This window comes from Hyla sarda, chromosome 4 (assembly GCF_029499605.1).
Source record: "Hyla sarda isolate aHylSar1 chromosome 4, aHylSar1.hap1, whole genome shotgun sequence".
Lineage (NCBI taxonomy): Eukaryota > Metazoa > Chordata > Amphibia > Anura > Hylidae > Hyla > Hyla sarda.
The window spans coordinates 199804626-199827913 of NC_079192.1; the positions used below are offsets into that span (position 1 = coordinate 199804626).

General features: G+C 36.4%; 1 protein-coding gene across 5 annotated transcripts in view; it reads left to right on the forward strand.

The window, feature by feature from the left end:
- The window catches only part of GATA3 (GATA binding protein 3), a 34319-nt gene extending 12675 nt beyond the window's left edge, over window positions 1-21644 (forward strand). For 2 of the 5 annotated variants that reach the window (XM_056573262.1, XM_056573264.1), the window contains 4 exons: window positions 437-937; window positions 12990-13135; window positions 14205-14330; window positions 20523-21644. In XM_056573262.1, coding sequence (XP_056429237.1) covers window positions 437-937; window positions 12990-13135; window positions 14205-14330; window positions 20523-20807 — 1058 coding nt within the window. In that variant the 3' untranslated portion in view covers window positions 20808-21644. Of the gene's footprint in view, window positions 1-436; window positions 938-12989; window positions 13136-13191; window positions 13272-14204; window positions 14331-20522 lie in introns of all 5 variants that reach the window. The other 3 variants (XM_056573266.1, XM_056573265.1, XM_056573263.1) reach the window with 3 other exon arrangements.
- The last annotated feature ends 1644 nt before the right edge of the window (window positions 21645-23288 follow it).

A 23288-nucleotide genomic window follows, 5' to 3' on the forward strand; every position in this document is an offset into this window, starting at 1 on the left:
ATTACTATGATATTATTAATAAATCAGGCATTTCTCATTTCACATAAAGAAAGCGCTGAGCTAATTTGTTTTATACCATATGATAGAATATGTAATAAATAGATCTAGAGATAAATGGATAGGTTACATTCCTAGATTTATCCACCACCGGGTTATGATCAGTATATATCCTATTGTATCAGGGCCCGACCATAATACAAGGAAAGGCTTATAATACTTTATTTCAATTATTTGATACAATTCTGAAATTCCTAAATTCGTGGGAAAGTTCTTCATATCCTTGTGAAATGTTTCCTGTGAAGGATAACAGGGAGAATGGAGTAAGTGGTGGAATAGAGTTCAGCACATGCCTGTGATGGGTCAGTGCATGTTTGGAGGAATGTTTGCAGAAATATTTGTTTCCATGTCATCTTACCTTCTCATTGCATTTATTTAGGCCAGGTATGTCGCCCTCCTCTTCTACACCCCTGGTTGGATCATAGCAGCAAGGCTATAGGAGGACCCCATGCCGCTTCACCATGGAACCTGCCCTTCTCCAAGACCCAAACTCCTCCCGGACCCCTTACTGTATACCCTCCAGCTTCATCATCATCCTCATCCCTGGCTACGGGACATTCAAGTCCCCATCTCTTCCCCTTCCCCCCAACACCACCAAAAGATGTGTCCCCAGACCCCTCAATATCTAACACTGGATCCTCAGTTAATCGTCAGGAGGACAAAGATTGCATCAAATACCATGTGTCCAGCGAGTCCATGAAACTGGAGTCCGCTCATGCCAGAACCTTAGGGGGGCCAGGATCTTCTGCCCACCACTCCATCTCCAACTACCAGTCATATGTCCAAGAATACAGTCCAGGACTGTTTCCACCAAACCTTATTGGGGGATCACCAACCAGCTTTCCATGTAAATCTAGACCAAAGACACGCTCAAGTACAGGTAGGATGGCTGTTCTAATATCACCTGTATCATTGGATATTATGGTCACTTACTACCATTTTCTCTTATCTTGGGGTTGTTTATGTGTTCTTTAGTCCTAGTAAGGAAACACTGCTCAGGCCTTAAAGGGGTATTCCAGGAAAAACGTTTTTTTTTTTTATATCAACTGGCTCCAGAAAATGAAACAATTTGTAAATGACTTCTATTAAAAAATAATATCAGCTGCTGAAGTTGAGTTGTTCTTTTCTGTCTGACAACAGTGCTCTCTGCTGACATCTCTGCTTATTTCGGGAACTGAAGAGAGTAGAAGAGGTTTGCTATGGGGATTTTCTTCTAAACCGGTTGGTTCCCGAGACACATGTCATCAGAGAGCACTTAGACAGAAAAAAACAACTCAACTTCAGCAGCTCATAAGTACTGAAATGATTAAGATTTTTTTTTTTTATAGAAGTAATTCACAAATCTGTTTATCTTTCCGGAGCCAGTTGATAGATAAAAATTTTTTTTTTTTTTCCTGGATAACCCCTTTAATAAAGTCCTATGTGTAACAGAGGTTGACTTTACCCAGCCATGGGGCGTATTAGTTCTAGGAAACAGTACTTGAAGGACAATGCCCTGGCACTCAGCTCTTTCAGGTAGACACGGTTTTGTATAGGACTCACCCTGGCACAAGAAGGCTAGCACTAGATGTGTGTGACCTGGGAAATATGTCAGGCTGTGTGATCAGGGGGTTTTCCAGGGTGACACTTGCTCTGCTTGTCTGGGCTGGGACTGGATCTATTTAGCTGATACGTTTGACTTAATCCAATTATTTTCAGACTGCTGCACGCGACAGTTTCATTGTTTACCCAGCGCCAAGGAGTTAAATAGGGTCCGGATGTGGCCAGGCTGCCCAGAGGACCTGGATGTGCTGCCCTGTACACAAGGACACCCCCATAGCCTGGGATTAGGGCAGCAGATAGTTTTTATATGAAGGGTACAGGGGGATATAATGGTAGGATCAAGGACATAAAATAGTATTTTTGTAGCTGCATTCTGGTTCTGTGTAACTGCAAGTCCCAGCATGCCCAAGCAGTCTTTTAGAGAGCCCCAAGTTACCACCCTGAGACAATTCTCATGGCAGAGCTGAAACTGATGCTGCTGTGCGCAGTTCACATTACAGTAGGATAATTGTGATGCTTAAGTATCCAGCTAATTCCCAATCTCTGGTGTGGGAGATAGACATCACTAATTGTGTCAATACAGCCCAGTGTAGTCTGCAATGTAAATAGTGGAGCCTAGTAGACAGGGAAATAGGTCACACATTGTTGTGTTAGCACCAAGTGTGGTTAGTAAACCCAAAGCTCAGGTTGAGAGGTGTTTTAAGGTATAGAACAGTGGTCTTCAACCTGCGGACCTCCAGATGTTGCAAAACTGCAACTCCCAGCATGCCCGGACAGCCTAGTCACACTATAGAGCAGTGGTCTCCAACCTTTGGACCTCCAGATGTTGCAAAACTACAACTCCCAGCATGCCCGGATAGCCTGGTCACACTATAGAGCAGTGGTCTCCAACCTTTGGACCTCCAGATGTTGCAAAACTACAACTCCCAGCATGCCCGGACAGCCTGGTCACACTATAGAGCAGTGGTCTCCAACCTTTGTACCTCCAGATGTTGCAAAACTACAACTCCCAGCATGCCCGGACAGTCTGGTCACACTATAGAGCAGTGGTCTCCAACCTTTGTACCTCCAGATGTTGCAAAACTACAACTCCCAGCATGCCCGGACAGCCAACGGCTGTCCGGGCATGCTGGGAGTTGTAGTTTTGCAACATCTGGAGGTCCAAAGGTTGGAGACCACTGGTATAGAACATTAACCCTCAACTGTAATAATTCAAATATTTAAATATAACATTGTTTTTAGCAAGATTGAGAGGAAAGTAAAAAAATAAATAAATAATAATAATAATAATTGCCCACTGTGTGCTCCTCAGAAATGATATGGACCTAAATGTAGATATATGAGTCATAAACTTTAGAAAAAGAAGCAGTTACAACCTTGTGGTTGTGGTACTTGTGTTTCTTTCAAGTGTGTAGGGCGCAGGAACCAGACTTTAGATTAACTGGGTTCTTCTATAACTGCCTCCCACATCATAACAGCGGAGGGTAAACTGGCAGCTGGAGGCTTTAGGATGAGGCCTGTACTGGGTGCTGTTTCTGTGTATTCTGGTACACAGCACAGGCACAATAGATAGAAGCAAATATGACTGACATGAGGTTATATAAGCCAGTCCCATCTGAGCCTTTAAATAAATTCTTTATTGTTCGTGATGCCAGTCAAGGACGGGGACAAATGACGTTTCAGCAGACTCTCTAATAGCTGGGCACTAAATATGTGCTCTATATTAGGTCCACACAATCTTCCCTATAACAGTGAGCAGGGATGTGCTATTTAGTAACTGAAATCAGGACTTCGTCTTTCACCTAATGATAAACCCTTTCCTATTTGTCCTTTGAAAGGCATTGTTATAAGCCACAGTTTACATGATTTGTTGTCTCCCATGCACTTAGTGCCTTCAAAAGATTTACTTCTCTTCAAAGAATAAGAGCAAAGCTATGGTGACAGATATCAATATTTTGTCACACGCTGCTTAAGAAGAATGGCCGGCATTCTAATGGCCAACAATGGCATATGGGCTTCTACTTTAAAAGTAAACAGGGCCTCTTAAGTTGTGTACTGTTCAACAGCTGAGACTTGGAAGGGAGTCGCTGGGAGCCCACCTTGAAAAATGACCTGTTACCTTCCATTCACAGGGTTATACACTTGTAGCGTATACAAAGAAGGAGAGTTGAGGCAATGTATACAATAGATCTTACGTAAATGTGTTTAAATGGAACTATGTGGGCAGTTGAGCTTAGACAATTTGCTATCGTCCTGCTACAAACAGGTAGAAACATATGTAGTGAAATCATTCCTCTACTATCTATCTATTTAACTATATCCTATGTATCTATCTATATCCTATCTATCTATCTATCTATTTATTTATCTATCTATATACTATCTATCAATCGATCTATCTATTTATCTATATCTTATGTATCTATCTATCTACCTATTTATTTATCTATATCCTATCTATCTATCGATCTATCTATCTATCTATCTATCTATCTATATATCATCTATCTATCTATTTATCTATATCCTATGTATCTATCTATTGATCTATCTATTTATCTATATCCTATCTATCTATTTATTTATCTATATCCTATGTATATATCTATCTACCTATCTACCTATCTATCTATCTATCTATATCCTATCTATCTATCTATCTATTTATTTATCTATATCCTATCTATCTATCTATCTATCTATCTATCTATCTATCTATCTATCTATCTATCATCTATCTATCTATTTATCTATATCCTATCTATCTATCTATCTATTTCCTATCTATCTATCTATCTATCTATTTCCTATCTATCTATCTATCTATCTATCTATCTATCTATCTATCTATTTATCTATATCCTATCTATCTATTTATCTATATTCTATCTATCTATTTATCTATATTCTATCTATCTATCTATCTATCTATCTATCTATCTATATCCTATCTATCTATCTATCTATCTATTTATTTATCTATATCCTATCTATCTATTTATCTATATCCTATCTATCTATCTATCTATCTATCTATCTATCTATCTATCTATCTCACCATAGCTAGAATAGTAAATTTATTACAATACGATATCCACTTAATTATTATCAGTAACTCAAACTATTTGTTTTTCGAGGATAAAGCAGCATATTAAAATAAACACGGCATTTGTATATGTAGACAGAATGATAAAAAATATTAACCCCAGTTTAATGTGGAGATTATGAAACAATGCTTTCTTGCGGACGCTATTAAGTTCCATATAGCAATGCAAACAGCTTGAAAGGGTTAAATGAAGACCCCCCCCCCCCCCTCCAGACAATGAGTTGTATCTCTTGGGTACAGTTAGGATAAGGTAGCAAAGCATCCTGGTAGCTGGATTTGCACAAAATAACATGACAGGATTTGCATAGATATTTTTCATTCACATTGTTTGCAAATTGAGACCTCTGGAAACCCATTATGTGTATTTAGTCATGCAGCAAATGCTTTGCTTATTTTGAAGATATTGGTATAAATAGGCCTTTATTTACCAAAATTCCAGCGTAAAGTGTAACCTCTGATAATGCTGCATTGCTTACCAGCAGACAGCTTAGGAAGTCATAGTTTTCAGCAGGCCTCTAAATAGCCAGACTATATATTATACACACAGACTATATATTATACAGTAACATGGCAAAATTTATTATATTCATGCTTTTTATTTTTTTAAATGCTTTGAGACAATATAAAAAGAAATAATTTTTGCATTATGTGGGCTAGCTGTGTTGCAAATATACTCTAATATTGCCTATTCCCTCATAGTACAGCGCATAAATATTTTTTTCAATAAAATAAAGAAAATGTGAAAAAATATTTTTTTCAATAAAATAAGGAAAATTTGAAAAAAAATTAAAACAACATTTTTGTACAAGTAGCAAAAAAAAAAAAAAAAAAAAAATGACTAACAAAGTCAGTAAAGTTACTGTGAATAAATGTGGCGATCCCTAAAGTCAATAAAACAAACCCCATTCCATTCCAGCGCCAGAGAAGTAATTGTTTACAGGTTCAAAGCTTGTATACTGAAATAGTCTGATTCCGAACTGATAATTCCTTTCCTGAGGAAACTCATAGCACATAATCTTTTCCCGAGGTAACCCATAGCTTTTAATCTGCTGTGTCAATTATTCGGCAGCTACCTTCATTTTAGTGCACTTTTCTGCTGTTATTATTGTTATTACTCGCTGAAACACGCAGAACGTCTACGGTTTTCCTGTTTAATATGCAAATGTCACAGGTATTTACCACAAGAAGGCACAGTCAGCAATACGTTGCTTTCACTTTTGAAAAATCAGATAAAATCTAATCAAACCTTAGTAAAGGAGGTGAAAATGTGCCCATTGAGCAACCGGTATGTGTTACTCTATTGGTATTACCACAGAAACACCATATTGGCCTACCAAATATACAGTCTAGAGGTACCAAATATCAATATCTACGTCTGCTGCAAATTATCATATGAATGTAGGAAAACTGACGAAAATATAACTGTGACAAATTGGTACCGTAGAAGCCAAGATAAAAATGTTCAATATCAAAACGTTAATACAAACAACTTTATTGAAAGCAAACAGAACGCTAGCTGCAGGTGAGCCAAGGCTGTTAACATTCTCCCCTATCCCACCTCCTTTTTTTGATTTATCCCAGACTCATAGAGTCACGCAATTTTCCGTTTGTAATGATATACATTTGTTTCAGGAATCTCTGCAGTGTATAAATATGTGTAGCACTGGAATTAAGGAGCGTCACGCACTATTCTCATAGCACATTATCAGAATGTAGGGATTCTATTGGAATAATCTCCATCCACTTCAAATGTTTAAATGATCTTTCCCAAATGACGGTGACATAAAAAAGCGAATTATCTCTATCCTAAGCCTCATTCCTAACTGCCATAATATTCTGTAGATTTTTTTCAATGTTTAATTATACATATTTAAAATTTGATCACCTCACATGTTTTCTGTTTTGCTTAATTTCCATTATTATTTTTTTTAAACACTGTACATAAACTAAAAGGCTTTGCCCATGTGGCTGGGTTTACATGTAGTATTTGGTCTGTTTTTTTTATAATTTTTTTTTTTTTTTCTGGGTCCAAAACACAGAAAAGGGTAAAGATCACCAATTTGGCTATCCATTTTAGTTTTCGCTATAAATACTGATCAAAATGAGGACCAAATTACTACGTGTGAACCCAGCCTGACTCTGTTCCCTTTGATATTACAGGCCCTCTCATGTTCCCTGATTTGGGTTTGACTTTGAAAAGACGATGTATGACTCTATGTCCAAATGACTTTGCGTGCAGCTTGCTTATTGTATATGTTGAAGTGAAGCAAAATTTTAACCTCAGATATACATCCTATGGGCTTTTATGGAAATATTACATTAAGCCTTCAATTACTGGACCCCAATATGTCCTAATGTTCTACCAGTGGTCTAATGGCAGGCTGCATAATGGTTGTACCATAAGCAACATCTCTTCTCAGATGGGTTTGCAGTGCCCCAGAAAGGAAGGCGTTAACTTTGACTTTTTGTAAACAGTACCAAGTAGCTAATGGATTCTGCAGTGCTTTCCGTCAGGTATAACTGCTGCTCACATGAACCAGACATGTTTTTTTTTCACACTAACCTTTCCTTTCAAATGTTTTCTTCCTTCTTTAACTGTCCGTTATATAAATGGCATGGCCTTCCATTTTTTCTCTGTCTTCGAAACATAAAGCTGCACCAGTTTTGAAAAAAAAAAATATATATAATATTACCTATTAGGTATAGTATTGCATGCTGTCTTTTCTAGTTGTTTAGATTCAAGACCATCTTGCTAATAATCTGTCAGTTTCGAAAGGTTCTACAATTTATCATGATGTTTGGCTTGAGTTTAATACCCCCCTCCTCCCACAGAAATATGACTGAACTCTTTGTATACAGCCGAGTAGCTTTTACATTTTTGCTGTATCCTTGTACAAACCAGCACATTTGTAAGTATTAAACTAGCCATACACATAGGATTTTGACCAGCCAACAAGGATTGTTTGAATGATCCCAACAACAACAACACCAGACTAAACTACCAGATCTTAAAGAATATCACAGTAAGTTTACACAGTGTGGCAAGTGAATGGCTATATTTGGCTGATCACGCTATACACTTGTGTTATCAGCCAACCATGGGTAAAAATCTACAACCCGGCCAATCACATCATGGCAGACAGTCTGCCATTGGTCATCATGAACAATTCTTCATGTCTTGTTTTCAAACGACGGTGGTAAACGATCCATTAGGTCGACTTTTATCTCACATATATGGCCAAATACAAAAAGAAACATTATGCCCAATTGTGCCACTTACTATATAAATTGGTAGAGCACTTTGAGATTCAATGTGACCTGTTAGTATAAGCAGATGATGACAGAAGCGATTGAATTCCAACTAAATTGTGTTGAAGTATAAGGCCCAATATGGGCATCTTGACATTTACTTTTTCGAGAAGACTCTGCAGCTATTATGAGGTTTGCGTATACATAATGATAGCAAACACAGTGTAAATCCCATAAAATACATTATTCTAAATGCTCCATTATATCATTTAAGCAGAAAAGTGGGTTGAGACTATGAATATATGAATATGATTAAGGTTTTCTCACTTCGCTATTATAGGCCTCACTAATACATTGAAGCATGCCTTCTATTAGACTAACAGAGATCAAACAGACATTTTTGTGCAACCAAACCCTAATGGGACCAATTACATGCTCATTACAAAAAATTAATAAATTTATGAGTAAAATCTCAACCCCGTTCTGCCACGCCCTGTTTTTTATCCAAGCATCTCCAAAACTTATTTTACTGGGTGTTTATAGATGGTATGGCATATCATTTCTTTATGTGAATTCAGTTCAGAAGCATCACACATACAATTTTTCTCAACCTTTGTGCCAATTTTAATAATGTCCTCAGTATATGTATAAAACTAAATATGAGCCTAGCCTAAAGGGAATCAGTCAGTTGTATTTGCCGATATGGGCTGCTGACCCCACTGGATAGCTGTTAGGGTATTAAAGTAAACTATACATTCCTGGAACTGATGGTGGTTGCCACATTTTTAAAACCTCTTTTGTTTAGTCCTGCCAGTTGTCAAAGAGGTGGGGCCAAGCTACTTAAGTGCCACAGCCTGGCATGCCCCTCCACTCACCCCCACCTCCCAACCCATCCTTGGCTTACAACCAAGGAGGGGTTGGAAGGTGAAGGCAAACAAGGAGGCATGCCAGGTTGTGGCACTTGAACAGTTCGGGACCACCTCTTTGACACATGAGAAACAAAAAGGGGATTGTATAAGTTTGGCAACCACCATCAGTTCCAGTAAGGTTACTGTTTGATTTTAAACCCCTAAAAGCTATCCAATGGTGTCTGCAGTGCTAACCTTGTAAAGCCAAAAAACCTTGGTCTGGGGTGGACTGAGCAGTGTGTGTTTACATCTATCACTATTTAAGGGCATCCCTTTGCCCTCATAAGAAGTGCAGAACTTAGTTATTGACCTTGACAGCGTACATTTCATCTAGCTATTACTTTTCTAAGTGGCCATACCTATTAAATAACTGTGGCTTACAACTTTACCACCTGGTCCCCCGATATACTTGCACCCTCATTGTACATGTGTTCTTATTGGGAGGATAGGAATAAGAAGCTGCCAGACACTTCTCGTGGGGGTTATCTACTGAGGAAGCAAAAGATCAGGCACGTTGAAACCCATCAGAGAAGAGTTGGGATAGCTCCATTGTCATGGTCGGCTGTGGATATGCTGCAGATCTGTTGCAGATTAGTTGCAGAAAATGTGTAGTGTTTCTCCACCAAAGCAAACAAATGTATTTAAAATCAGTTTTAAATCTGCTGCAGATAATTTGCAGAAAATATGCAGCATGTGAATGTTCCCTTAGACAACGTTCTTATAATGCTTGTTGCCGCCTTCAATTTGTCCTAACAAATAGATCGCAGTGTCCCATTGAAGCATTTAAAGAGGTACTCCAGTGGCCAGTGGAATTTTCTCTTAAATCAACTGGTGCTAGAAAGTTAAACAGATTTGTAAATACTTCTATTTAACATTTTTAATCCTTCCAGTACTTATCAGCTGCTGTATGCACCACAGGAAGTTCTTTTCTTTTTGAATTTCTGTCTGACCACAGTACTCTCTGCTGACACCTCTGTCCATGTCAGGAACTGTCCAGAGCAGGAGAGGTTTGCTATGGGGATTTTCTCCTGCTCTGGACAGTTCCTGAAATGGACAGAGGTGTCAGTAGAGAGCACTGTGGTTAGACAGAAAAGAAATTAAAAAAAGAAAAGAACTTCCTGTCGTGCATACAGCAGCTGAAAAGTACTGGAAGGATTAAACATTTTAAGTAGAAGTATTTACAAATCTGTTTAACTTTCTGTAACCAGTGCATTTAAAACATTTTTTTCCACTGGAGTACCCCTTAAATAACTGAATGTATGTAGTCTGTTATTAAGGAGCAACCCATATCTTGTTGCTAATAACAATGAGACTGAGCATAGATGACCAGTTCTCTCCAATGATGAGTGTTTAACATTAAATGATGTTAATGGTGCTGTCATTGGTGGCAGCCAGGATGCTGGGGGCACTTATTTGCTAACCACACACATTAGATTAATGTTGGCTGAAACACCAATTTCGGTGGGACCAGGTGACCATCTAAAGTGTATGGGGGCCTCCCATTTATTCTCCAATGCTAGAGAGGAAGAGAATGGGTTTTGATCACTTGGATTTGACTCTATTCAATCCTTTTGATTTAAGGGTAGATAAGTTGACGTCAGCGAGGTCTGGCAGTGAGTTACTGCCCTTTCCCAATTCTGAACAAGTGCATGCTCAACAAAGCTAAATGTGCATGTGTATGGAGGGAGAGAGAGCTGGAAAGATACTCTGGCTGTCTGATGTGTAAGGATAACTTGAGATCACTTAAGGTCATGGATTATGAAGTAATCTCAATTATTAAGCATTTACAAACAAATGGCAATACATGTGTTTGGTAATGTCATTATTTCGAACTAGGAAGTTAAGAGCACACTTAGGCTAGAGTCACACTGTATTTATGTTTACAATTAATGTGTTTGTGTATATATATATATATATATATATATATCTATATATACTCTTAAAAAGGATAAAAATGTATGTGGTAAACATGTACCAAAAAATGATTTAAATTTGAAAAGCAACCTATCCATTTTTTTTTGCTGGACACAATAGCGCAGACTACTCTATACTATACAGTAAAAAAAAACTACTTTGAAACAGAAACCAGTAAAATGCGGACAAATGGAAACATTCTGTTTGTGTTGCACCAAAGAAATCAATGCTTACAGTTATGTATACATTTGTATCCTTTTTAGGGGTATAAAAACGTGCTGGTTACATGCAAACACAAAACACAGTGTGAACCATGCCTTAGTCCACCACTGGCCATGGCTGAAGCAGTACTTGTGAATAGAGGAATAAATAGAGTGTTTTGTATAGGTTACAGTGTAAAAGTGCAGTTAGACGAGAAAACTAGACTTTTACAAAAAAAATACCTTCAAAGTGTTTTAGTACATTTAGTCAAGTCTTCATATATGCAAACATACCACACTGGTGACTATGAACAAGAAGCAAACAAAGTCTAGCGCAGTCTCTTCTTATTCAGCAATCAGCCAACATAGAGAACAGGTAACGCGTTTCGGCCACAGTATGTAGCCTTAGTCATACCCACTGGTACACACTGGTGACTAGATACATTTCGGGGTATATGTATTTGTCTTATTGCGCCTTTATTTTGTCTCCTAGCAAACTTGTGCTCTAGGTTTTTCCTTTTGCATTTGTGGTTGAGCAGTAAGGCGCATATTTAGAAGCACCACATTTATAAGTAGACACACGCACCAGATTGTTGACTCAAAAATAAAAATAACTAGTTAAAAATAACTAGTTACAAGAAAAGCAGGTGCCCACATAACCTCTAAGCGCAAGCTTGCACCTATGTCTACTTGTTTATTAGTTATAGGAACACAGCATTGGTTCTAGCTGCCTGCTTATACTGACGATGTCAATTATAAGATCCTGTCACACAAGTATGAGAGTCTTCTGTAGGTAATGTGTATTAGTACTCGTGACAGGAAGTAACATTTTACATTATCTATTATGAAGGATTGCTAAAGGCTGGAATATATATAACAAATAATCCCAAGACATATATCTGAGGATGGTGGCAAAATATAATTTTTTGGGTGCATAGTACTATATACACCAGGTCAAAATACTACAGTCCCTAATAATGAAATTCTGTAGTCCAGGATAAGCAGATATATGTCAGGCCATGACTATGTATCACAGTTGAGCTTGGAGAAATAATTGTAGGTTACCTCATGTATCTGTAATGCAGCCGGTACAGTGTGCTAAATAAGTGAGGAAAACTAGTGGGCCAGATAGGTTTAACTTTATGATCATGTGCTTTTTTAACCTAGTTTACTTAATAAATACATAGCAGTGTAAAGCGCCGCATAAGGTTAAGCAGGCCTACTCCTTCTCATTTCACATAGCTACAATAACAGACAGGTTGTAAGATTCCTGTTGAAAAACCTGGAATATCTGCTAAAAAGTCTTCTTGACTAAGACTTTCATTGTAATCCCCTTAAACCTCTAGATCCCCTCGCCCATTGTATACACTACTAATTTACTGGCAGTAGTTGTAAATAACATATAGAATATAATGTATGCCATACATTACAACTTACACAGGAAAAGGGGAAAATATAACTATGGTATTTTGACAACGCTGTTTCATTACACAACACAAATTAAAGTAGGCCATGATCTGTTGTCACAGAGTTTACGTAAACTCAATGATCCCTTTGGAATATACCATGAAATAATGGTTTCATTTTGAATATGTACTATCTATTTGCCACTAGTCTCAATTTCATTCATTTCCTGTCTTAACTTATTGCCATTGCTTCCTACATATTTATCTGTTTATGTATTTTGATGCACTGGTGTATTTGGGACCAATAATCTGCCATAAGTGGGTAAGAAAGATTACTAGAATCTGGCAACGTCATTATTTTATAATATGTATAATCAATGTCATTTCTAAATGTTATGATGGTCTAGAACACACTACTTAACATTGCAAGCATATATACAGTTGCTCCTTTTTTTTTTTTTTTATTACATTAGGATTTTTTAAGATGTATTGTTAGAATTTATTTATTTATTTACTTACTTATTTATTGATTGATGGCTATGTTAGTAGTGAATTGCTCCAGCACTTATATTGCTCAGAGATCAACCATTTGTAATCTTGTTTTCAGAAGGCAGGGAGTGTGTAAACTGTGGGGCAACCTCAACCCCTCTGTGGAGGCGAGATGGCACCGGGCATTATCTTTGTAATGCATGTGGACTCTATCACAAAATGAATGGCCAGAACCGACCCCTCATTAAACCTAAAAGAAGGCTGGTAAGTGAGAAACCAACATGCAAACACCAACTCTCTTCTTTCTCTAATCTCCTCAGCTCAGAAAGGGAAGCTTTCAGCAGGATATTGGCATCTCCACCAAAAGACTTGTTATAGTGGCCAGAAGAACTGTTTTCAAGTAAGGAAGATTAGACACTCTTGGTCCCACATTACCCATTTTTATTGCCATCTGCTTGGGTTCTAGCTCTCACACATATTTGGCGTCATGCACGCAGAGCTATTTACACATACCAAAAGATCTTATGGCTTTAACTATCCTCATTAGACAACAATGACTCCCTGTAATTAAATTACTAATGCGGTAGTGATCCCTTTGCAGATCACATTAGAATGAGACCTTTTAAGTAAACATTATCTAATGGCATAAAATAGAGACATACAATGGAAGCCGGTGTGCTTATAGAATTTGCCTTGTTTTGTGACACAATACACACCTGTCGTACTCATAATGCAGCGCTTATACTATCAGTAATCCAATTAACGTGGTAATATTAATTCTAAAATTGTATAAAAAATACAAATAAATAAAAAAAAATATATAAAAATCTATTATCTATTGATCTATTTGTCTTTTCTTCAACTTTAAGTCACCAAAAATCAAGACTTTAATAAAGGAGGGAATTTGCAAAGCTTTGATTTTTTGGCAGCTGTCCCCATCTCCACTCCCTACTTATATGCGAATTTAACTTCCCAGGAAGTATCTGCCGGAAATCTGAACTCCTTAGATAACTCCTGAGTAACAATTTCCTCTAAGTAAAGCATTAAATAAGTTACACAGCAGGAAGGAGTAGGAAAACTGCAGCCTATCTGAATGGCTTTATGTCATCGCTTATAAATACTGATCTGAATTACTGCAGATTTAAAGGAATATCAATAACTAAAGCAGCACCACATGAGATAACGTAGAGCATGCATGTTAATGACCTTAACCCCTTTTTTTCTTACTAACACTTTATTTGTTTCCTACTGTACACCAGTTTTGTTTGTGCATTGATGCATCTATCACCTATTGTATTCAGGCGGTAACAGTGATCACATTGTCTTCTTTCAGTCTGCAGCTAGGAGAGCAGGTACATCTTGTGCAAACTGTCAAACTACCACCACTACGCTGTGGAGAAGGAATGCCAATGGTGACCCAGTGTGTAATGCCTGTGGGCTGTACTTCAAGCTGCACAATGTAAGTCTATACTAGTTAAGGAAATGCCCTGTTCCCTTTAAAAAAAAAATTTGTCTTGAAATTCTGAAAAAAAGTACTTTAACCAGTTAATAATGACTGCTGTCACTGCAATACTGTACATAGTGAACAGTCACAACAAACCTAACAACATCATATTGTCCTCTGTTTTGGCTCTCCCTTTTAGTAACACACTACTGTATTGATGAGGCTTATTTGTAGTCTGGGTTATATAACTTGATCCAGTACTAATTCTGTAAATCCCTCAATGGGTGTTTTCCTTAAAATCTTTAACTGGTTAACTCTCCTTGCAGCTCTGTTTTTCTAAGGCTGTAGGTACAAACTACATTTTGTGTCTATGTGTCATTAGTTTTTGTTTTATTATGTTTTTGTTTTGCTGTATAGAATAGTGTCATAATCTGTGCTATTGTGTCCAGCAAATAATTTTTTTTTATATAATAAAAGTCAATGGGAAATGCATTCTTCTGTACGGTATTTAGCAGAATCAGTTTTTAGTATCCATTTAATACATACCGTACGTTTTTATCCATTTTAAGAGAATAAAACATATACATCAGACGTAAACATAAAAGCAGTGTAAACCAAGTCTAAGTGACATAAGTGAGAATTACCAATGTCCTACTAAATTTAGTGATTCAGTATGGAGAGTGTTAATAGATAAATCCTGTGAAGGTTCCCATCAGGTTTTAAAGGGAACCTTTCAAGCTATTTGCACCCTAACCTCCCATCATGCTTTATTACAGTACTAAACAATATTGCCAAACATTTCTAGTATATTCTTTTAGTGCATTTTTTAGAATGGTGCGTAGTGTATGGTATTTTCCAGTAAAGAGTCATCTCTATCAGAAAGAATAAAGAACTCCGGGCTTAGTTGACATTCCACCGGCCACTGGCTCTTTGTGACGTACAGTACATTGGGGGATGTCAGTCAAGCATGGTGGGGTCGGGGCTGTCTGACTCTTTCTGATATTGTCAATGTGCTCTTTGAAGAATTGATTTTACCGATCTTGTTGCATCTGAAGTAGCATACAGGGCATGTTTGGAAACGTCAGGTACTGTAATAAATAAGGCGTGATGGCGGTTAAGGGGGGAGAACCTGACAGGTCCCCTTTAACGCCTTCACTACCAGACTGCTAACTAAAAAGAGAAAATTGAGTCTCATTCTATAAAGTTCTATAGTTAAAGCAGCATTTGTTTTCCTTTACAAAAAACTTTTATTGAATATTAATTATAATTTCTTTATGATTTGTTTAAAGCAATGTGGCATTGTTTCTAAAAACTGAATGCCAATGACCTGAAAAGATAAGAGTCAGACTGAGATTTCATTTTCACATTAATTTATACATGAAACTTGCATTTATAAATAGGTTATAAAACAACTTGGATATACTTAAACATTACTCAGATAAGAATCAATATTTTCACACTTCATTCTTCTAATAATGGATGATATAATTAACAAAATGTAGAATTCTCATTAGGTTAATGTCTGGGTGGATGCAGTTGACTTAATAAATACATATGTGATATATATTTATAAATATGTACACACATATATATATCTTTTTGTTGCCTAAATTATGTTTAAATTTAAACCAATTTAAAAGCCGTTTAGTTTGGAAGAATTTTAAGAAAAGCGTTTATTTTTTACTTTGTAATTTTACTAAAAACGGTAAAAACTAAAATGATATATATATGTGTGGGTGTAATTTCAAAACAATTAAATATTTTGACAAATCTAAATACAAAAATAAATACAGAAATCGAAAGATAAATTGCCTTCAGACATCCCATTATACATTATGTGGCTTCCAAAAACCAGAGTTTTTGTTAATAGAGAATACTAGACAAATATATTTACACTTGGCTGTCAGACTGCCTAGGTGTCTTCATGTGGTGTGAAAAACAACGAGCCCTCAGCAAGATTAAGCTTGCTTTATTTTCATTTCATTAAATATTTCCTTTGATATGCGCTGTAGACTGTAATGTAAAATAGGTCATCATTTCACATCTGCAAATGAAACTTGGAGACTTGTCTCATATTTCCAAGGTGTAGATATTTATTACAGGCAAATAGTTTCTCGTTTGGGTTTGAAAGTAGATTCTGCTTCTTGTTAACCCCTTCTTAGCAGAGCAGGAGCATTCTGAAATCTTTCCATGATTTGTACAGAGGTATTGACTAGTTTAGCAAGTTGAATTTAGCAGTCCTGTAAACCACATTTGTTATTTTTTTGACAGATTAATTAATTCCTCAGAATTCATGACAAACCCAGCGATGAAGACATCATCCCCTGACAATATGATTGCTCATGTTGTAATCCATGCATTTATTTACAGTCTGGCCAAGCAGCTAGTGGTGTCATCTTTTTAAAGACCCATGTACTGTAATTTACAAAAATTGAGCAAAAATGAACATTTCGGTATAAACAAACACTTTGACTTAGACATACCGGCACATAAACAGAAAATATTTACTAATACACTACTACGGCAAGGTTATGGAAAATAATAATAAGGGTACTACTACAATATATCTATAGTATTGTAAAGTCTAAAAGCTGACTATGTCCTTACATTACTACTATGTAATAGTAGTCACCATTTTTGTAAGTGAACCCCTTTTGGACACAACTATTTAAGACCTCAAGGAAACATTTAATTCCCCCCCCCCCACGTTTTTTCTTCTTGATATCTATGTTTTGAGAGTGGTAACTCTTTATTTTTCCCATCTATGTTTAGAAGGGACATACAGTTTAAAAAAAACTTTTATCCATTTTTTTGATAGCATTAACAACCACCCCTAGCCATTTTATCATTTGTTTTTGGGTTTTGCTTTTACTGCCTTCACTGTGTGGCATAAATAATATGTTTACGTATAGTGTGAGGGCTAAATAACACTTCTGGGAGGGTATACATAGATAGTCGGGATAGGGGCCTTTAATAGGCCACTGGCAGCCTATCAGCACCCCACTATCACATTGCGAGATGCTAATGGGGTGACGGAGGGAGTCCTATACTTGTTTCTAACCACTTAGATGCAAAGTATGCTATTTACTGTGGAATTAAATGGATTAAATAGCTGGGTCAGAGTTATCTTCAATCTTGGTCATTGTCGTAGGGTGTTAGCTGTAATATACAGCTGACACCAGCGGCGGATGATGCATGCATAGCTTCAGTACCTGCATCATCCCTGTGCTGTATGTTACCGGGTGGGCACTAACTACATAGTGCCAGCATCATAACTGTTGGTTGCTGCAGTATGTTTTTCAGACCCTGTTCATGCTATATTTTCAATACAATTTCCAGACATATGCTATAAAGTACCCATAGGCTTCTGTAGGGCAGATGTGTGACTGAACAATGGCATTCTTTAAATGTCTAGCAGCAAGTTATGTCTGAACACCTTTTTTTGACAGTATAAGAAAATGTAGGCTGCACAACTTTTTCAAAACAACAGGAAACCACAAAAAACATATACATTATGGAGGTATATTGGAATCAGTGACAGACAATTAAAAATACACAGGTTTATTTTAGTATAACAAAAATGTCAGAAAAAAAATTATCACTTCACTTCAAAAAACTGATTTGCAACAAGTATAATAACTTTATATTTTTTATACAATTACCTAAAGCTAGACCTAGAACTGTCATTACATCAAAGCATTTTTTAGATGGCTGGTTACATACACTTAGAAAAAGATATTGCTTTTTGTATAGATTATCTTCATTAAATTAATATTAAGTATATTATTACATTTTAATGATCAATACAGGGAACAACGCCTATACTATGGGAACAAAGATGTATTTATGCAATGATAAACAAAAAAGATGACCACATGAATAAGGCAGTCATAATATATAAAGATTTTTTTTCTTTACATTGAGCCCAACACCCAATAAGCTACCGAATCCAATAATGTAAAGCGCTCAGGCTGGAAATAAACATCATTTAAAAAAATGTATAAATAATAATAATAATAATAATAATATATATATATATATATATATATATATATTTTTTTTTTGTTTTTGTTTTTGTTTACATGATTAGTTAATTATTTCTCAACTTTATTAATATTCGCATTAAACAAAAAGAAAACTATCCAATAAATATCATGCAATCTTTACTCTCACTGGACAGTACAAAATATGTGTATATACAACATAATAAAATAGTGCTGGGTTAAAGGAGACGATGTAAACCAGACTGACAGGAAGGGCAAAATGCACACTAGATTTGCTTTGTTTTCAATGGTGAAAATCCATGACAAATTTACACTATAAATTGGCATAGCGCACATTTTTGTCCGGATTATCCCGCTGATAATGTAATAAACTGGATATTTTCTGTGGAAATCCGTATAGTGTGCATTTACCTTAAAGGTGTCACAAATACTGACATAATACACACATCATGTTAGTCACCAGGTGACATAGGCATTCACAATCCAAATAAATAAGTTGCCACTTTGTATATCCATTTGAATGCAATAGAATAAATAAAACACCCTGTTTTCAGTGACACCCCCACCAGTTATTGAAAAGTTTATTAATGTAAAAGTTCATGCTGCCCTCACTGTAACTGTGAAGTTAAAAAAACAATAATTTTGTAATATTTAGGAAATACCATGTAACCAGTACCATGTAGCACAGTATACTTGGAGTAATAAAGTTTTTTTTTAATACTAAATTCCTTTAATGCGGCACTTGATAATCCGGAAAGTTTGGCAATCTGCCATATATTTCCAGTACAGAATATTGCATATTCCAACACCTGTCAGGTCCCAGTGATTTTTACTGAGCCTTATCTTTTTTGTTTAAAAGCAATGCTAAAGAGAAATCCCCATTCATTGCTCCATATAACCTGCTCTGACAGATGCTGCTTACAAGAGCCATAAAAGTGACGACCACCTCTGACACCATGCGTAGCTAATTAGGAAGATAATGGGGGCTTGATGTCATGTAGACCCTGTAAGGATCAGGAACAATTCCCGGCTCCTGAAGCCACACACCACTGTTTTATTGGATGACCTCCTCACAGTACGGTCATCCTTTATAGAGTGTACTGACAATTTGGCAAGTATTTGTTAATTGTTAGGTGAATGGCACCAGACTAATGCCATCAATCTATTCTGTATAGAGCAGCATGTAGAAGCTGCCATGTTTCAAGTTGAGAGATTTCTGGTTGGAACAGACAGCTGTCAGTAAGTTAGCCCCAATCCAGAAGTATGTCAGCTTTTTGTGTTAATTCTGGTTCAGAGCACAAAACTGTAAAATGCTGGATGTGCAGTTTAGGAATCTCAGGTCACCTATAAAAGCATTACAATGTTACAGAGAGGAACAGCACATGATATTTAACACACATTTATGTAACATATCTAAATACGTTGTCTCAGTCCAAAATTCTACAGATGCCTAGTTATGCAGAGAGAATAATAATAATAATAATAATAATAATATTAGCAACAAAAACAATATGAGTAGCGATAACAACATTATCTGGTTTGACAGAACTACTGAAGTATCAGAATTAAAGAACTGAATAGATGTATAATGCTATAGAGACATATAATCTCAAAGGCTTACATGTATCTTATGAGTTAAGGCTCATACATAATACGGGGGAGGGGGGGGGGGATATTCAAAGGATTTTGCGTATTCTGTTCCAAATTCTGCTAAAATGCGGCACATGTTATTAGAGACACATTTCAGCTTGTTTAAACATTTTTTTTTTACTTTGCACAATGCCCTTTTTTAAGGGGATGTTAAAATTGATAATATTCTAAGTCAGCCTATAGGTGGTACAGACTTAGTTGACAATGTAAACTGGGCCAGATTTTCAAACAACCTGAGCTACTGTTAAAAACATAATGCAATCTTAAAGTGTCTAGTTGTACTTCCTCAGAATTAGCCAGTTTTTTAATATCTCCCCAAATGGGCCCTAATAGCTCACAGCTGACAGCCTTCCTTGGAGCTGACTATAGAGTGAATTACTTTTATAACTTTTTATTACCGTACTTTTAATTTTGGAATGTTCTTTGAAGAGTCTTGTTTTTTTTGTTGTTTTTGTTTTTAAATCAAAACATATTTACCATGTTATTTCCTGTTGCTTACTTGCACATTGTAAAAGAAAAGGGAAACAAAAACAAATAATAATTTTTTGTTTAGATTAACAGACCTTTGACTATGAAGAAGGAAGGAATCCAGACCAGAAACAGAAAAATGTCTAGCAAATCGAAGAAGAGTAAAAAGATCCACGATGGTCTTGAGGACTACACGAAGGGTAGCTCATTTAGCCCCGCTGCTCTCTCCAGACATATGTCTACGCTTAGCCACATTTCACCTTTTAGCCACCCCAGTCACATGCTGACCACACCAACACCAATGCACCCATCGTCCGGCCTCTCTTTTGGACCTCATCATCCTTCCAGTATGGTCACTGCCATGGGTTAGACTTTAAACCTTTCCTCCTGCACCCCCCTTAAGACTTCATCTCTATTTTGCATTTTTTTGCAAACTGATGACCCCCCTTTAATCTATGGAAAGAAAGTTATTTAAATGCTCACACAATGTAGTGTTAGCAAACTTTAAAGGAACTCACTATGGCATCTACGCATTCTTGACCACTGAATTTGGATTCCATTTGTGAATAAGCCATTTAAACTTCAAAGCCCTGTTGACAAGGGTTTCTAGTGCTGTGAAGAAAGTTATGAACATTGCAAAAAATTATAAAAAACTAAATAATAAAATCATTAAAAAAAAACTTCTATATTGTAAATGTTGGAGACTTTTATCGCCACATAGCACCTGTATAAAAAGCATGAAGGACCACAAAACTATATGGAGACGATGGCTCTGGAAACTAAGACTTAGACTGCAATGCTTTTTGTCTAACAACGTGAACAAACTGCCAGTGTTTTCCTCTAGCTGGCTGGAGTTGTTTGATGCATTTAACTTGTAGACAGATCATCCATTCGGGATTTGGGCCTCTTTTAGGATGTTCTATTGGTCCCAGGCAATCAGTGTTAATATACCAATATTGCCAATGTGGATGTAAAGCTAGCTCATTCCTCAGGCCTCAATGCATTGTGAACAAGTTCCTGTAATTGTTGTTTGTATGTATAATTCGAAGACACCAGAATAATAAAAAAAAGATGTAGATTTATTTCATCATATTATACAGACTGATTGGTTGTATAAATTTATTTACTGCTAGTGTAAAGAACTGCTTTTATTGTTTTCATATTATTTTACTTTCTTTAAAAATAAAATAGATTACATCCGGTTGAACGAGGTTGTTTGTTATCTATTTGTTCTTAAGTGCTGACACTGGTATAGACAATACAACACATATGTGAGAAAACACAAAATAGGTTCCTGCCCATGTTTAATAGAATATATATATATATATATATATATATATATATATATATATGTATATTAAAAATGAGAGTTGAACAGGCTAGAGGAGGGGAAGGGGGAGGGGGGCTGAAGTATCTTTGCAAAGCTGAAGGATATGCATTGCTGAATACTGTCATTCATAACTTTATCACTCTAAAGTTCAGGGGATCAGTTCTCCTGTGAATTGTAATATGTCAAAGCTTATTAAGTATTTCATATTGAAATAAAATGAACTGCTACTGTTTCTTATTGTTTATGTTATTACTTGATAATGTAGTTAATGCAATGTAACTCATCTGGTGTATTTATGACAATGACTACATTTGCTGTGCATGTGACGAAAATGATTACCACACCCACCTGAATGTGCTATTGTTCACAGTGAATGTCTTCAGTATGTTATAAGCTGATATTATTATATATTATATATATTTCTTCCATTGGTTTCAATAGGTAAAGGGTGTTATAAGATATCGTATGAGAAAATGCATGTGGTTGAGAAGGGTGGCAATGGGAGCAATTTGTAAAATGATACTCTTTAATGTCTTAATGACTAGTTATAGACATATCTGTCACTGTAGGGTGCTCATGGCCAGTTCCTTGCCTGTCATTGTCAATAGCTGTCGGTTGACCACTGACAGGCAACAACTACCGGTATTCCTCCCCATTTCCTCAAAAACACTCTGTCATCATCTTTCAGGGGAGAGTCGGGAAGCCCCCATAAACATTAGATAGTTGGCCAATAAAATCTGCAGGTTTGGCTGACTTTTTTTAGGCCGGTTTCACATAGCTTAGTGGAATATGTCTACAATGTGGGTCCAAAATGCTGATGTATTATAAAGATAAAGTACCATCAGTATGTCATTAGTATTGCTTCAAGTATAGTTGTCACTTCAAACATTTTTTGGACATATTGTAGTAGCATGTCAAAAGTTTTTGAGTGTTCAGACCCCAACTAATCACTAGGGCGAGTGGGGAGAGAAGAGTACAGTTTTTTTTTAAGTGGCAGTGCCCATGTCAGTTTTGCATCAATATTTTGTACAGCAAATAACCTGTCTTCTAGACAGAAAATTTTATTCAATTCTTGATAACAGGAATGAAAATACTGATGAAATACAGAAACAATGTGGATCAAATATAATTACATCCTTATTTTAATCACTTACTATACTATACTATCTGCAAAACTGATGAAGGTAGCACATGTTGCCTTTTATTTAAATATACCGCTGAAAAGCCTCATAGATTAACATTAGCTCCTTATTACAGACCACAAAAAATACATAATACTAAGAGTAAACACTTGTGTGAAAGAGACCTCAAAACGTACCTGTCCCATATCCCATAAAAAGTTATATGTTACTCAGCACCTAATCTTGATCATGTCTGTATAACTTTAACACTTTTATTTCCCTCTTAGATACTCATAAATACCTTCTATCTCTTGCCCACTTGGTTTTCCATTGTGTGCTTTGGAGTGAGTGTGTCCTCACTCTGTTTGACTCATTATCCTCCCTGAGTCTGCTGTGCAGT